At 45.1% G+C, this 17,778-nt stretch overlaps 1 protein-coding gene across 1 annotated transcript in view; it reads left to right on the forward strand.

The window, feature by feature from the left end:
- The first annotated feature begins 6,020 nt into the window (after positions 1–6,020).
- Positions 6,021–17,778, forward strand: part of LOC132402547 (translocating chain-associated membrane protein 2-like) — a 67,983-nt gene continuing 56,225 nt past the window's right edge. Inside the window, 2 exon segments of the mRNA XM_059985410.1 lie at positions 6,021–6,176; positions 17,056–17,119. Of these exon segments, the coding sequence (XP_059841393.1) occupies positions 6,054–6,176; positions 17,056–17,119 (187 nt within the window). The 5' untranslated portion in view covers positions 6,021–6,053.

The following is a 17,778-nucleotide window of genomic DNA, read 5'->3' on the forward strand; positions in this document are numbered from 1 at the left end:
GCCGGGGAGTGGTAGGAATGGGTGAAGAATGTGGTTGGGGGGAGATGATCTAGTTTGCGAAGGGTAAGAATGGAAGTGAGACAGCGGTATCGAGCACAAGAGAAGAACAAGTTAGGAAAGAGGTTCTTCAGCTCATCTTGTCTGGGCCAAATAAGGTGCTTGTGTGAACTTGTTCCCTTTGCCTGTCTTGGGTCCATGTCCCTCTAAATTCGTTTCTGCCCACGAATCTGTCAGAAGTTCCAAGTAAATTTATTTTCAAAGTATATATGTCACTGAATGGAATTGACTTTATTACTCACATTCGTGATGGTGTAAATATTACATTTCCTCTCTGTCTGAATGTGCAATTATAGTACAACAGGACAATGAAATACAGTTGTGGTAGCAGTTTCAGGTCCCTAACAGACAGTAAAAGAGGGGGCTTAGGACACAACCCTGGGTGGGGGCCTCCTGTGTTGAGGGGCAGAGGTGAGGGAGCCCACTCTTACCACCTGCTGGCAATCTGACAGGACAGGATCCAACTACACAAGGCAAGGTGAAGGCTGAGGTCTTTGAGCTTCTTGTCAAGCCTGGAGGGAATTATGGTGTTGAATGGTGAACTGTAGTCCAAGGACAGCATTCTCACATAAGCATTCTTCTTCAGATGTGTAAAGATTGTGTGTGGAGTTGTGGCTATTGTGTCATTTGTTGATCAGTTGTGTCAGTAGGCGAATTGTAGGGTTCCAGTGTGGATGGTAGCATGGTGCAGATCTAATCCTTGACCAGCTCTCAAAGCATTTGCTTATTATTGAGGTGAGTGCAACAAGACGCCGGTCATTCAGGCAGGTTTCCTTGGTCTTTTCATGTACAGGAACAGTGGTGGAGAAACAGCACCCAACAGGATGGACAAACAACAGATGTGCAAAAAACAAACAACTATGCAGATATAAAAGGAAAACAAGAATTATTAAATAAGCAACAGCTATTGAGAATGAGATGAAGAGTTTTTGAAAGTCAGTCCATAGTTTGTCGAAACAGTTTAGTGATCCCTCTGGTTCAAGAGCCTGAGGGGTAATAATTGTTCCTGAACCTGGTGGTGTGGGTCCTGAGGCTCCTGTACCTCCTTCTGATGGTAGCAGTGAGAAGAAAGCATTGCCCAGGTGGTGGGGGTCCCTGATGACAGATGCTGCTTTCCTCAGACAGCACTTCGTGTAGATATGTAGATGGTGGGGAGGGCTTCAGACTGGACCATAAAGGCTACTTTTGGTAGGATTTTCTGTTCAAGGAAACGTGTTTTAAATGATATACTTATCTCCCTAACAACTTCTGGCAGCTCATTCCATATCCCAGCACCATCTATGTGCAAAACTCATGTCCCCTTAATCTTACTCTTCTCACCTTCAAACTCAGTTCTCTTGATTTAGATTCTATACAATGGGAATAAAACTATGACCTGAAACATTGAGTGGGTGTCTTTGGGCTCCTGTACCTCCTTGATGGTAGCAATGAGGAGAGGGCATATCCAGGGTGATAGGGGTTCTTAATGATGGATGCTACCTTTTGAAGGTGTCCTCGATGCAGGTGAAACACTTTTGTTTTGGTTTTTCCGATTCTGTATAGTGGTCCCTTCACACCAGTTGGAATGCTCTTCACAGTAATCTGTAGAAATTTGCTGGAGTCTCATACTCCTGATGAAATGCTGTTGCCTTCGTACCTTTGTAATTGCCTAGAATAGGAACTCAGATGGTGACACCTAGGAACCTAAAACTGTTCACCTTTCCACTGCTGATCCCTCAATGAGGACTAGTGCTGGTGTGTGTTCCTTTGGCTTCCTCTTTCTGAAGCCCACAATCAGTTCTTTGGTTTTACTGATGTTGAGTCCAAGGTTTTTGTTGCAACACCACTCAAACTGCTGATCTATCTTACTCATCTGAAATTCTGCCAACAATAGTTGTATCTTTGGGAAATTTATAAATGGTGTTTGACCTGTGCCCAACCACACAGTCATGGATGTGGAGAAGGTAAAGCAATGGGATAAGTGTTGATTGTCAGTGAGGAGGAGATGTTATTTCTGATCTGCAGACTGATCTCCCAGTGAGGAAGTCAAGGAGCCAGTTGGAGAGAGAGGTATAGAGGCCCAGGTTTTGGAGCTTGTTGATCAGAACAGAGGGTTTGATTGTGTTGTAATGAATAAAAAGCAGCCTGATGTAGGTGTTGCTATTGTCCAGATGGTCCGAGGCTGCATGAGAGCCAATGAGATCACATCCACTGTTGAATTGTTGTGGCAGCAGGCAAATTGCAGTTCTTGTTTATGCAGGAGTTAATTCTAGCCAAGAACAAACTCTCAAACCACTTCATCACAGTAGATATGAGTGCTACTGGGTAATGGTCACTGAGACACTCAAGTGCTGCTCTTGACCACTGGTATGTTTGAAACAGGTGGGAACGTCCGACCTTCAACACTTCTGTCAGTTGGTTGGCCCAGGTTTTCAGAGCCCTACCAGGTACAGCATCAGGGCCTGATGCCCTGTGAGGAATCACCCTCTTGAAAGCTGTGCTGATGTTGGCCTTAGAGACAGAGATCACAGAGTCACTGGAAGCTTTAGGGATTGGCAAAGGTGTAGTTTTATTCTCCCTTTCAAAGTGAGCATAAAAGGTGTTGAGCTCATCTGCGAGTGAAGAATCACTGCCACTCATGTTGGGTTTTGCATTGCAGAAAGTAATGGCCTACAAACCCTGCCAGAGCTGATGTGCATCCAATTCCATCTCTGACTTCAACCAGAATTGATTTTTACATTCTTAAAATAGCTTTCTGTAAGTCGTACCTGGCCACAGATGTAGCCCTCAGCAGATTGTGAATCTCCTGGTTCATCCACAGCTTTTGGTTTGGGTATGTCTGGTATGTTCTCAAAGGCACACACTCATCCACACAGGTCTAGATGAAGTCAGTGACAACAGTGATGTATTCATTCAGGCTCCCACCGCTGGTGCTGCTCTCTATAGTCTCTGCTTCTATGATGAGAGTGGACTTTCCAAAGTGCAGGCGTGGGATGGCATGGTAAAGGTGAACTTACTCATTTGATATTTATTTTAGCTGTATTATAGACATAGCAATTTATTTAATATCTCAGTCACATTAGAGTTATATTGTAAATATATTAGAAACATAGAAAACCTACAGCACCATACAGATCCTTCGGCCCACAAAACTGCCGAACGTGTCCTTACCTTAGAAATTACCTACAACTTACCCATAGCCGTCTATTTTTCGAAGCTCCATGTAACTGACCAGGAAACTCTTAAAAGATCCTATCATATGCGCCTCCACCACCGCTGCTGGCAGACCATTTCATGCACTCACCACTCCCTGTGTAAAAAACTTATCCTGACTACTTACTTCTGAGCACCTTAAAACTGCACCCTCTCGTGCTAACCCTTTCAGCCCTGGGAAAAATCCATGCAATCAATGCCTCTCATCATCTTATACACCTCTATCAGGTCACTTCTCATCCTCTGTCACTCCAAGGAGAAAAGTCTGAGTTCACTCAACTTATTCTCATAAGGCATGCTCCCCAATCCAGGCAACATCCTTGTAAATCTCCTCTGGACCCTTTCTATGATTTCCACATCCTTTCTGTAGTGTGGTAATCAGAACTGAGCACAGTACTCCAAGTGGGGTCTGGCCAGGGTCCTATATATCTGCAACATTACCTGTCGGCTCTTAAACTTAATCCCATAATTGATGAAGACCAATGCACTGTATGCTTTCTTAACCACAGAGTTAACCTGTGCAGCAGCTTTGAGTGTCCTATGGACTCGAACCCCAAAATCCCTCTGATCTTCCATATTGCCAAGACTCTTACCATTAATACTATATTCTGCCATCAGATTTGACCTACCTACTTCACACTTTACTGGGTTGAACTCCATCTGTCACTTCTCAGCCCAGTTTTGCATCCTATTGATGTCCTGCTGTAACCTCTGACAGCCCTCTACATTATCCACAACACCCCCAACCTTTGTGTCATCAGTAAATTTACTAAACTATCCCTCCACTTTTCTTATCCAGGTCATTTATAAAAATCACAGAGTAGTGGTCCCAGAACAGATCCCTGAAGCACTCCACTGATGATTAACCTCCATGCAGAATATGACCCGTCTGCAACCACTCTTTGCCTTCTGTGGGCAAGCCAGTTCTGGATCCACAAAACAATGTCCCCTTGGATCCCATGCCTCTTCACTTTCCCAATATGCCTTGTATGGGGTACCTTATCAAATGCCTTGATGAAAGCCATATACACTACATCTACTGCTCTACCTTCATCAATGTGTTTAGTCACATCCTCAAAAACATTGTTTGATTAAGCATTCTTTATTGTTTACATAATTAGCTTTGAGTTACATGTACGAAGTTCATGAATGGCATACGCCTTCAGACCACAGTGCCAAAAGCACGCTTTGCTTAAAGTAAAAATGAAATTAAACATGTTATCTCTGGGCTCCCACCTTTTCTTTTGAGTAGTTTTATGTTTCAGAGTAACAAAACACAAGGGTCCATGCCCCTTGCAGACAGCAGCAGAATTGAACCCAGGTCACTCACACTACCATGGCAGCCCTGAATTCAGATTTCAGGATGGCTTCCTGAGTCAGTATCTGGAGGAGCTTACTCAGGAGGGTGCAGTACTGGACCTCCTCTTCGAGGTGAGGCAGAAGCAACACTCAGGGAGCAACTGGCTCTTGTGCCCAGAAAGAGGAGAGCATGGACTGGATGGTGGGGTCCATGATGAACCAGGTGCCTTTCTCATGGCAATGCTCCTTGTAGATGGAGTGAGCTTTGTTGTGATGGACCCTCTGCAGACTTCTCCGTTCCTGGTCACTGTGCAGATTTCTCAAATTTTTGTTGACATGCTAAATCCACACAAACTTCTTTCTACTGGAATCCCATTACAGGAGGGGTGTGGAGGCTGTGTCACTGTGGTGATTTCTGCACTAACCGTAAACATGAACACATTTGGGATTATTTCTCTCAAAGTGTCTGAGGCTAGGAAAGACCTAGGCACATCTATAAAATTATGAGAGGCATAGCCAGGGTAGAAATGTCAAATATCAAATGGCAGAGATTTAAAATGCAAGGGGGAGTTCGGAGTGAGTGGTGAGTGCCTGGGCTGGTGTAGGCAGGCACTGCAATACTGTTGGATAGAACATAGAAACACAATTAGGCCATTTGGCCCATCGAGTCTGTTCCAACATTCCACATGGCTGACTTACTATCCCTCTCAAACAGATTCTCCTGCCTTCTCCCCACAGCCTTCCACACCCTTACTAATCAGGACCCTGGATGATCCATTTCCCTCACAAGTATTCCCAATCCCCCCCAAGTATCTCTTCATGCCCTGACCAACCAAGAATCTATCAACCTCCACTTTAAATGTATTCAATGACGTGATTCACAGCTGCCTGTGGCAATGAGTTCCCAGATTCATCAGCCTCTAGCTAAAGAAATCCCTCCACATCTCTGTTATAAATGGATGTCCCTCTATTCTGAGGCTGTGCCCTCCGGACCTAGACTCTCTCACTATGGGAAACATCCTCTCCGTCTGCACTCTGTTGACATTCGATAGGTTTCAATTAGATCCCCATTCTTCTAAATTCCAGTGAGTAAATCCCCAGAGCCAAAAAAAGCTCCTCATGTTAACCCTTTCCTTCCCGGAATTATTTCCCTGAACCTCCTCTGTGACCTCTCCAATGCCAGCATATCTTTTCTCAGCTAAAAGGTCCAAAACTGCTGACGATGGTCCAGGTGCGACCTGACCAATTGATTATGAAGCCTAACTTATTATATTCTTTTCCTAAGTTGGTGAAGTCACATGAACAGGGAATAGATCATTGCTGCGGAAGATAGGATTTAGATTGATTACAAAACTTTCGACACGGACACACGGCGCACAGCTCCCGTCCTGATCTGATCTGAGAATCCGCTCGCCTCCGATACCGATGGGCCCCAGCGCTGTCTTGCGGCTTTACCGCTTTAAGCTGCAGCGACGGGAGCGCGGTAGGCGGGGGCGCGCTCGGCCATGGCTGCCTTCCGACGGCGCGGCCGAGCGCACTCGGTGTTTAGCCACGAATTCGTGATTCAGAACCGGGCGGACATCGCCGCCGTCCTCGTTGTCTTGGTGCTCATCGGTCTTATGTTCGAGGTGAGGCGGCAGTGAGCCGACCCGGTGCTGCGGACGGGATCCAGGGCGCGGGGGAAGAGCTATTCTTGTCCGGGACCCGAACCGCCTCAACTTCACCAACTTAGAAAAAGTTCGGCCGTGGTCTGGGTCCTGCGCGCCCCCGTCTCACCCCGGGACGGGGCAGCACCCGCGCTCCCGGTACTCCCCCGTCCCCAGTTCGCTTCCTTCCCCCGCCCAACATCCAAACTGGACCCCGCCCCGGGTCCAAGATGCCGCGGCCTGTCAGCGTGTTGGGGGTGGTGGGGGGGAGAGCGCCACGTCTCCCAGGTGGAGGTTGTAAGGAGGGGAGGGGAGATGTGGGGTGGAAGAGGGAGTTAGGAGGTGGAGAGGGATTTGGATGTGTGGTGGAGTAGGTGAGATGTGGTAAAGGTTTGAGAGGGATTGTGCAATGAAGGTTTGGGAGGAGGGAGTTAAATTGGAGAGTGGATTGTCCGAGAGAGTGTCCTCGTCATACATTCTGGGCCAATTCACCCGTGTTGAATACGATACCTCCTGAGCTAGTACAACTTCAGAAAAGTTGGTGCGTATGGGCCGCTTTGAGTCGGGCGTTTCCTATCCTTGTCCAGGTGCTTTTCAATGTTGTAATTGTAACTGCCTCCACCTCACCCCGCATACCCAGAACTGTCAGAGGCGGGATTGAAAATCTGACAACATCCAGCATGGAATCAGGCGCTCCTACCCTGGTTTGACTGTCCAAAGTGCAGCACCACTTTACAATTACTGAGCACAGCTCCCTAGCTGATCAAGATCGCAGTAGTCTGTTTCGCTGTCAAAGATACTCCTTAATGTAGTAAACTAGCTCATCATGTCAAGTGTGTTCACTCCAAATCATTCACATAAGTAATGAATGTAGCAGTCCCAACACTATCCCTATACATCCCACTAGTCAGGCCTGCAATGGAGAGTATGAACTATGAAGGCAAGCTAGCAAGTAATATCAAAATGGATAGTGAAAGCTTTTTCAAGTATGTTAAAAATAAAAGAGAGATGAGTGTGGATATAGGACTGCTAGAAAGTGAGGCAGGAGAATAATAATGGGGGACAAGGAGATGGCTGATGAACTAAATGAGTATTTTGCACCAGTGTTCACTGTGGAAGACACTAGCAGAATGCCTGATGTTGTAGTGTGTGAAGGAAGAGAAATGGGTGCAGTTATTGTTACAAGTGAGAAGGTGCTCAAAAAGCTGAAAGACTTAAAGGTACACAAGTCACCTGAACCAGACGAACTGCACCCTAGGGTTCTGAAAGAGATATCGTTAGTTAGCTTGACCTCAGTGATTGGGAAGGTGTTGGAGTCAATTGTTAAGGATGAGATGATGTAGTCCTTGGTGACACAGGACAATGTAGTACAAAGTCAGCACAGTTTCCTTCAGGGAAAATCCTGCCTGACAAACCTGTTGAAATTCTTTGAGATTACAAGTAGGATAGATAAAGGGAATACAGTGGATTTTTGTTTCAATTTTCAGAAGGCCTTTGACAAGGTGTCACACATGAGGCTGCTTACCAAGTTAAGAGCCCATGGTATTACAGGAATTTTACTAATATGGTTAGAGCATTGGCTAATTGGAAGAAGGCAGCGAGTGGGAATAAAAGGATCCTTGTCTGATTGGCTGCCAGAGACTAGTGGTGCTCTGAGGGGTCGGTTTTGGGACCACTCCTTTTATGCTGTAAATCAATGATTTAGATGATGGAAAAGATGGTTTTGTTGCCAAGTTTGCAGGTGATACAAAGATTGGTGGAGGGAGCGGTAGTGTTGAGACAGGTAGGATGCAGAACGGCTTAGATTAGGAGAATGCGCAAGAAAGTGGCAAATGAAATATAATGTTGGAAAATGCATGGTCATGCACTTTGGTAGTAGAAATAAATGCACGGACTATTTTCTAAATGGGGAGAAGATCCAAAAATTTGAGATGCAAAGGGACCTGGAAGTCCATGTACAGAACACCCTAAAGGTTAACACACAGGTTGAGTCAGTGGTGGGGAAGGCAAATGCCATGTTAGCATTCATTCCAAGAGGATTAGAATATAAGAGCAAGGATGTGATGCTGAGGCTTTATAAGGCACTGGTGAGGCCTCACCTTGAGTATTGTGAACAGTTTTGGGCTCCTTATCTTAGAAGAGATGTGCTGACATTGGAGGTTCACAAGGATGATTCCAGCAATGAAAGGGTTATCATACAAGGAATGTTTGATGCCTCTGGGTCTGTACTCGCTGGAATTCTGAAGGATGAGGGGGATCACATTGAAACCTTTCAAATGTTGAAAGGCCTAGACAGAGTAGATGTAGAAAGGTGTTACTCTAGGACAAGAGGGCACAACATCAGAATAGAGGGGTGTCCATTCAAAACAGAGGTGTGGAGAAATTTCTTTAGCCAGAGAGTAGTGAATTTGTGGAATCTGTTGCCATGTAAAGCTGTGGAGGCCAGGTCATTGGATGTATTTTAGGCAGAGGTTGATAGCTTCTTGAATGGACATGGCATCAAAGGTTACAGGGAAAAGGCTGGGAAATGGGGTTAAGGAGGAGGAACAAAAAAAGGATCAACTATGATTGAATGACGGAGCAGACTCGATGGGCCAAATGGCCTAATTGTGCTCCTATGTCTTATGATCTTATGGAGAATCAACCTTCACCCATCACCCTGTGCTTCCTATCAACGAGGCAATTTGGAATCAACTTTGCCAGCTCCCTGAATCCCATGCAACCTATATCATGCAGGACCTTGTCAAAGATCTTACTAAAGTCCATTCACAGGGCATTCAAGATTCCATATAAGTCTGTCATGTGGGAGCTCAAGTCCATCTGGACAACGTTTGCTGCCCTACCGTCAATCATCCCCTTAGTTACCTCTTTAAAAATTCCAAAAGATCTGCCAAGCATGACCTACACACAAAATCACACTGACTATTCTTGATTAGGTGTTGACTGTCCATGTGATGGTAGATCTTGTCCCTCAGAATTTCTTCTAGTAACTTCCCTACAACTGAAGTCAGGCTCAACAACATGGAGTTCTCTGGCCTGTCCTTGCTACCCTTCTTGAACAATGGAACAACATTGGGCACCCTCCTGTCTTCTGGAACCTCATCAGTGGCTAACATCGAAGCAATTTTCAATACAAGGGCCTCCACAAACACAAGACACTCTGCAGATGCTGGAAATCCAAAGGAACACACACAAAATGCTGGAAGAATTCAGCAGGTCAGGAACCATCTATGGAAATGGACAGTCAACGTTTCAGGCTGAGAACTGAACATGATGAGTGAAGCTAGTTGGGTAGGAAAGGTAAAACACTGGAAAGGAGAGTGTATCAATGGAGAAAGAAAAAGAGGAGGGACAACAGGGGGCGGTGATAGGCAGGTGAACTGAGGTAAGAGGCCAGAATGGGGACTAGGCAATTTTTCCTTGGCCTCCCATAGGTCCAGGGGTGCACTTGGTCAAGCCCAAGGGAATTGCCCAGCTTAATGTACTTCAAGGCTGCACATACGTCCTTCCTTGAAATATTCAGATGTTACAAGACCTCATAACTTATTCTCATTTCTTGGGCATCCATGATATCCTCCTTCCTCCTTGGTAAATACCAAGAAGAAACAGACATTGAACATCTCAGCCATCTCATGCGGCTCTACACTTAGACGGCCCTGACGGTCTCTGAGAAAATCTCGTCCCTCCCCAGATGTTCTTTCACTATCAATATAACTGAACAACCTAGGGATGTATCTATCCTGTGCCTTCTGAAATTTTTCCCAGAAACTCCAGCCATTGATGTTTTGTCATTATCCCTGCTAGTGTCCCCTTCCAATCAACTTTGGCCAGCTCCACTCTCATACCTCTGTAATTCTCTTTATTCTGTTGTAATACTGATACATCTGACTTTATCTTCTCCGTTTCAAACTGCACTCTATCTTTTCATGATCACTTTCTCCTAAGGGTTCCTTTATATTAGGCTCCTTAATCAAATGGGGTTGATTACACAACACCCAATCAACGATTGCCTTTCCCTGAATGGGCTCAACTACGTGCTGTTCTCAAAAAACCATCTCGTAGGCATTCTACAAATTCTCTGTCTTGGAATACAGCACCAACCTGATTTTTCCCAGTCTACCTGCATAATAAACCTCCCCATGACTATCATAAAATTGCAATTTTGACATGCATTTTCTATCTTCCCTTGTGATTTGGAGCCCACATCCTGGCAGAGGCCTGTATATAACTCTCATCAGGATCTTTTTACCCTTGTAGTTTCTTAACCACACAAGGATTCTATATCTTCCAATTATATTAACTCGTTCTAAGGATTTGATTTCTTTTTTTTACCAACCAAGCCACCCCACCACCTCCACCTACCTGCCTGTCTTTTCTATACAATGTGTATCATTGGATGTTAAGCTCCAATTAACACGAGGTTCTGTAGATGCTGGAAATTCAGAGCAACACATGCACAAATTGCTGGAGGAACTTGGGTCAGGCAGCATATATGGAGGGGGAATAAGTCAATATTTTAGATTGAGAGCCTTCATCATGTTAATCTTGCAACAATGATCTTTCAGCCACGACTCATTGATGCCCAGAGCATCATACCTCCCAGTCTCTTAACAGGTTCATCTACCTTATTCTGTATCTGTTTGCTGCATGCATTCAAATATAACGCCTTCAGACGTGTTTACCACCCTTTCCAATTTTTCATGTTGCCTGAAGTTAAATTCTTATCCCTTTCTAAGCATCTGGTCATATTCTGGAGGTTAGTAAGTGTCCTGCACACTCTTTCCCTTTTGGGCAACACGTTGATGTAGCAGTTAGCACAATGCTTTCCAGCAACAGGGTTCAATTCCTGCCTGTGTCTGTAAAGAGCTTGTACATTCTCCCAGTTACTGCCTGGGATTCCTCTCACATTCCAGAGATGTAACAATTAGGGTTCGTAAATTGGGGCATGGTGACACAATTAGGGTTAGTAAGTGCTGTGTAGGCACGGTGACATGGTTAGGGTTAATGAGTTGCTGTGTTCGTATGGTGACACAGTTAGGGTTGGTAAATTGTTGATATGGTGACACTCATTGGCTGCCCAGCTTAGTCCCTGCTGATTTGATGCAAACGTATGTTTTGGTGCAGGTTTCAATGTATATGACAAATAACACTAATCTCCATCTTGTATGTTGTCTGTACAATTCCAAACAATTAAACCCAACCCCTACTATTGACTTTCCACATCCCTGGTTATGTGATTCGTCAGCACACTTGTCCCAGTGAAGTTCTGTTGGAACTTCAGTGCCTACAGATTCAAACCTACTTATCCAACACCAATCTCTGACACTCGTATTTAACACTGTGATCTTATTAACCCTGTGGTGATTTGCTCAAAGTTTATAGAAGAGTACAACCCAGGAACAGTGTTGTGCCAAACCAATTAAATAACTAATCAAATGCTTACACAATCTCCCTATCCTGCCATTTTCCTCACATTAATAAACCTGTGTAAACATCTCTCTCTAACGTATTTGCCTTACCTCCAGACACCCACCATTCCCTGAGTCCTCGCTTCTCAATGAAATTATCCCTTACATACGTGCCCTTTGGTATTAAACATTTCAACCCTGGGAAAAAGCTGCTATATGGGTCTCCCTCTCCACACAGCTGATGAATCCAAAGGAACGGCGGAGACCGATACAGTTTGGCACCATTAGTATCACAGGAGTTGCCATCAGTGTTGAACTCAACATGAGGGACTCCAACTCTGGACTTCTGCTGAGGTTTTCCTCCCAAAGCCTTCCCCATGTGGGTATAGCTGTTAGACAGCGGAGGTTTGAGATTGGAGTTTTCCTTCTAGATGAGCTGCCAACACAGCTGACAAGCCGAATCTGCCCAAAGCGACTGGTTTTAAGGCGCAGTAATTCACCCTTGCCTCTTCTTCTGTGAGTAGAAACGGCTCCACCAGACTTAGTAGCTAAGCCATATGTGAAGGCCAGGAGCTGGACTTGGTTGTCCAAGCCTATTTGAGCCGCACACTATCGGAAGCATTTGATAGGTAGTGGGAGCTTATCTTCATACCACCCCCAGCTGTAACAGCCTGAAGGAACTTGCACTATCTATGCCTGTCATAATCTTATCAATGTCTGTGATCTGCCCTTAGCCTCTGCCGATCCAGAGAAAACAACCCAAGTTTGTCCAACCACTCATTGTAGTACATGCCGTCTTATCCAGGCAGTGCCTGCACCCTCTCCAAAGCCTCAACATCCTTCCTATACCAGAACTGTATGCAATACTCTTCATGCAGCCTAACTCGAGTTTTATAAGGCTGCAACTTAACTTCCTGACTTTTGAACCCATTGCCAGGATGAATAAAGGCAAACATGTCATATACCTTCCTAACCACCCTATCAACCTGTGTAGACAATTCATCCACCTTACCTATCATTCTAGTGTTGAAATAAAGACATTTCAGCCCCTTAGTCCCAGCCTGCTCCTTTCATTCTGACATGTTGTTCTCACCAGTTCAAAGTAAATCTAATATCGGTGTATCTATCACCAAATGCCAACCTGAGAGTCATTGCAATAGATACAAAGAAACAGTGGGATCATTGAAAAAACTACATACAAAGACAAATGACTAGTGTGTAAAAGAAGATAAACTGTACAAGTACAAAAAAAATCACAACAGGTGATCACTCTGGATACGGCTGTGGGGATGACCTAGCAGAGGAAAGTCACTGCAGATGGCTCTCTGGCTCTGTGACTCAGGAAGGAAGTGGGGAGAAGAGGTGAGCTGTGGTAATGGAATTTTTTAGTTAGAGCCATAGAGAAGTACGCACAGAAAGAGGCCCTTCAGCCCATCTAGTTCATGCCAAAACCATTTAAACTGCCTACTCCCATCAACTCACAACAGGACCATAGTCTTCCATACCCCTACAGTTCCTGTACCTGTACAAGCCTCAAACTTTGAAATCAAGCTCGCAGGCACCACCTGCACTGGCAGCTCATTCCACACTCTCACTACCCTCTGAGTGAATTTTCCTCCCATGTTTCCCTTAAACTTCTCGCCTTTCACCCTTAACCTATGACCTCTGTCGTCCCACCCAACCACCGTGGAGAAAACCTGCTTGCACTTACTCGTCATAATTTTGTATTTCTCTATTAAATCTCTCAGTCTTCTACATTCTAAAGAACACAGTTCTAACCTGTTCAATCTTTCCTTGTAACTCAGGTCCTCCAGACCCGGTAACATCCTTGTCAATTTTCTCTGTACTCCTTCAACTCTGTTTACATCTTTCCTGTAGTTAGGTGACCAAAACTTAACACAATATTCCAAATTAGGCCTCAATGTCTTACACAACTTCAACATAACATCCCATCTCCTGTACTCAAGTACATTGATTTGTGAAGGCCAATGTGCCAAAAATTTTCTTTATAACCCTATCTACCTATGACATCACTTTCTGTGCATTATGGACCTGTATTCCCAGATCCCTTTGTGTACCACTCTCCTCAATGTCCTGCCGTTCTCTGTGTAAGTCCTACCCTGATTTGTCCTCCCGAAGTGCAACACCTCACGTTTGTCTGCATTAGATTCCATCTGCCACTTTTCTAGCTGGTGCAGTTCCCTTGACAGGCTCTGATCCTTCCTCACTGTCCACTACGCGCCCAGTTTTGGTGCCGTTAACAACAAATGATCCAGTTCACCACATTATCATCCAGATGGTCGATACAGATGACAGTGGACCCAACACCAATCCCTGCAGCACTCCACTAGTTATAGGCCTCTAGTTAGAGGGGCAACCAACTACTACCACTCTCTGGCTTCTCCCACAAAGCCAATGTCTAATCCCATTTATTGCCTTGCAGACTACCTTTGTATCGATTTAGAGTTTTCCTGATTTCAGAATCCCTTACCTGTAGTGTCCCCCACACCTTCCCTTCTAATCTTACTCCACTCTTCCTATTTGTGTTCCCAAGCACCCTCCTCAGCCCCCAACAACCAAATTTGTTCTCCACCCTTTCCTACTTTCATCCATGTATTGCACAGTGGATACCTTCCCCAACTGGTTCCATCTGCTATACACCTTTGTATGGTCTCCATTCTCAGCTTCTCACCTCCTTTATCTCAGCATCCAGCATTGCTTATCTCCCTTTGGTAGAGTCTCCAACTTTCAGTCTCTTCTCACCTCCCCGCTGGTTCCATCTCACTTTCTTTCCCATCTCTGTATGCCCCATGTTTTCATTCACACTTCCTCAACTGCTTCCCAGATGGTTTTTCTTCACCCTTCCCCTCTCTGAAAAGCCTAGGTGGAATGGATGTGGAGAGGATGTTTCCAATTGCCTAAGTTGGCACAACTCAGAATAGGGGAATGTCCTTTTACAACAGTGATGAGGGGGAATTTCTTCAGCCAGGGGGTTGTAAGTCTGTGGAATTCATTGCCACAGTGGCTGTGGAGGGCAAGTCTTTGAGTATATTTGAAGTGAAGTTTAATAAGTTCTTGATTAGTCAGGGCTTTAAAGATTAAAGGGAAAAGGCAGGAGGATGGTGTATGATGGATGTACCGAGTGTCTCTGTATGCCAGCTATCCTTTCTCTCTCCACCTGAAACGTTGGCAATTCTTCTCTTCCCCCCCCCCCCACCCTACCAATGCTGCTCGACCCATTAAGTTTCTCCCACGATTGCTTGTTGCAGCAGATCACGTTAACTGCTGTCTATTAGTGTAAGAAATAGCAGTGGTAACAGTGCAAAAGCATCTCCCCGGGCTAATTCCTGGAATGGTTGGGTTTTCCTATCGTGATTGCCTAAAAGGTTTGGTCTGTACAGGTATGAGCTTTGTAGTTCCTGGAACTTTTAGACAATAAGACCATAAGACATAGGAGCAGAATTAGACCATTTGACCAATGAGTCTGCTCTGATATCCCATCATGGCTGGTCTATTAGCCCTCTCAATCCCATTCTCATGCCTTCCCCTGTAACCTTTGACACCCTGACTAATCAAGAACTTTTCAATCTCTGCTTTAAATATACCCAATGATTTGGCCTCCACAGTCATCTGTGGCAATGAATTCTACCGTTTCACTGTTCCCTGGCTAAAGAAATTCCTCCACATTTTCCGTTTTAAATCATGGGACGGGAGGCCTAGGGAGAAAGAAAGGGGGAGGGGAGCACCAGAGGGAGATGGAGAACAGGCAAGGAGTGATTGTGTGAGGGGCAGGGAGAGAAAAAAGAGTAAAAAAAAGGAGGAAACCACTCCATCCTCTCCATGTCCCATGATCCTTTCCCTTCTCCAGCTCTGTATCCCTTCTGCCAATCACCTCTCCATCTCTTAGCTTCATCCCTCCCCCTCCTGTCTTCTATCATTTTGGATCACCCCTCCCCATGCCACTTTAAAATCTCTTAATATCTCTTCTTTTTTAGTCCTGATGGAGGGCCTTGCCCGAAACGTTGACTGTACTTCTTCCTATAGATGCTGCCTGGTCTGCTGCGTTCCACCAGCATTTTGTGTGTCTTCACATCCATTCTAGCCATGCCTTTCAACATTCGATAGGTTTCAATGAGATTCCCCCCCCCCCCCATTGTTCTGAACTCCAGTGAGTACAGGCCCAGAGCCATCAAACACGTCTCATAAATTAACGCTTTCATTCCAGGCATAATTCTCGTGAGCCTCTTCTGAACCATCTCCAATGACAGCGTATGATTTTTTTAATAACTCTTGAGCAATACACTAAGAATACAGCATCAATACTGGGGAAGTAACAGTTGAGATTTTGAGCTTGGGAGAGAGGCAAGTAGTCAATTCCTGGGATACTGCCATCTCACTTTACCGGTACAGTTTTGTTGCTCAGCTGCTGGTCACTGCCATTTAGTTCTTCACTGACTTTACACTGTCTTTCATTCCCTCGGTCACTGATTTTACACTGTCCTTGGTTCCCTCGATCACTGATTTTACACTGTCCTTCGTTCTCTCGGTCACTGATTTTACACTGTCCTTTGTTCCCTCGGTCACTGTTTTACACTGTCCTCTGTTCCCTCGATCACTGATTTTACACTGTCCTTCGTTCCCTCGGTCACTGATTTTACACTGTCCTTCGTTCCCTCGGTCACTGACTTTACGCTGTCTTTCGTTCCCTCGGTCCCTGACTTTACGCTGTCCTTCGTTCCCTCAGTCACTGTTTTACACTGTCCTTTGTTCCCTCGGTCACTGATTTTACATTGTCCTTTGTTCCCTCGATCACTGATTTTACACTGTCCTTTGTTCTCTCGATCACTGATTTTACACTGTCCTTTGTTCCCTCGGTCACTGATTTTACACTGTCCTTTGTTCCCTCGGTCACTGATTTTACACTGTCCTTTGTTCCCTCGGTCACTGATTTTACACTGTCCTTTGTTCCCTCGGTCACTGATTTTACACTGTCCTTTGTTCCCTCGGTCACTGATTTTACACTGTCCTTTGTTCCCTCGGTCACTGATTTTACACTGTCCTTTGTTCCCTCGGTCACTGATTTTACACTGTCCTTTGTTCCCTCGGTCACTGATTTTACACTGTCCTTTGTTCCCTCGGTCACTGATTTTACACTGTCCTTTGTTCTCTCGATCACTGATTTTACACTGTCCTTTGTTCCCTCGGTCACTGATTTTACACTGTCCTTTGTTCCCTCGGTCACTGATTTTACACTGTCCTTTGTTCTCTCGATCACTGATTTTACACTGTCCTTTGTTCCCTCGGTCACTGTTTTACACTGTCCTTTGTTCCCTCGCTCACTGACTTTACACTGTACCCTCACTCACTGATTTTACACTGTTCCCTCGCTCACTGATTTTACACTGTCTTTTGTTCCCTCGTTTACTGATTTTCAACTGTCTTTTGTTCCCTAGGTTACTGCAAAGACTGCCTTCATGTTCATCTCCCCACAATACAATATCAGCACAAGTACAGCAGGTAACTGAGCTTCTCAGATTCAATGGTGGACCAGGCCTGGGCTGGCTGGGACTAGACATTAATGTGGTATTGGGTATCTGGCCGTTGGGGACCATGCAATATTTAAACTGCTCCTTCCCTGGGATTAAATGCTTGTACTGTATACATGTCATACGGTAATATATGATCAGGAGGAAGCTGCTTGCCCAAGAAACAAGATGCTGGAGGAAATCAGCAGGTCTGGCAGTGTCTGTGGAGAGGAATAAGCAGTTGACATTTTGGGCTGAGACCCTTCAGGACCAAAAAGGAAGGGGTGGAAGCCAGAATAAGAAAGTAGGGGAATTATGTGGGGGGGGGGGGTGGGGTGAAGTGAGAAGCTGGGTGGTGATAGGTAGAAAAGGTCAAATGGCTGAAGAAAAAGAAATCTGACTGGAGAGGAGGCTGGACCATGGGAGAAAGGGAAGGAGAAGTGGAACCAAACCAGGAGGGGGAGAAGAGGAGGAGCCAAAGGGAACCAGATTGGGGAATGGAAAAGTAGAGAAGATGGAGAAATTACCGGAAGTTGGAGACATTGATCTTCATACCATCAGGTCAGAGGTTATCCAGATGGAATATGATAAGAATAACTTATTTACAGAGACTTTTTACACAGTCAATGTAATGCAAAGTGCTTTACAATG

This window comes from Hypanus sabinus, chromosome 12 (genome assembly GCF_030144855.1).
Source record: "Hypanus sabinus isolate sHypSab1 chromosome 12, sHypSab1.hap1, whole genome shotgun sequence".
NCBI classification, from domain to species: Eukaryota; Metazoa; Chordata; class Chondrichthyes; order Myliobatiformes; family Dasyatidae; genus Hypanus; species Hypanus sabinus.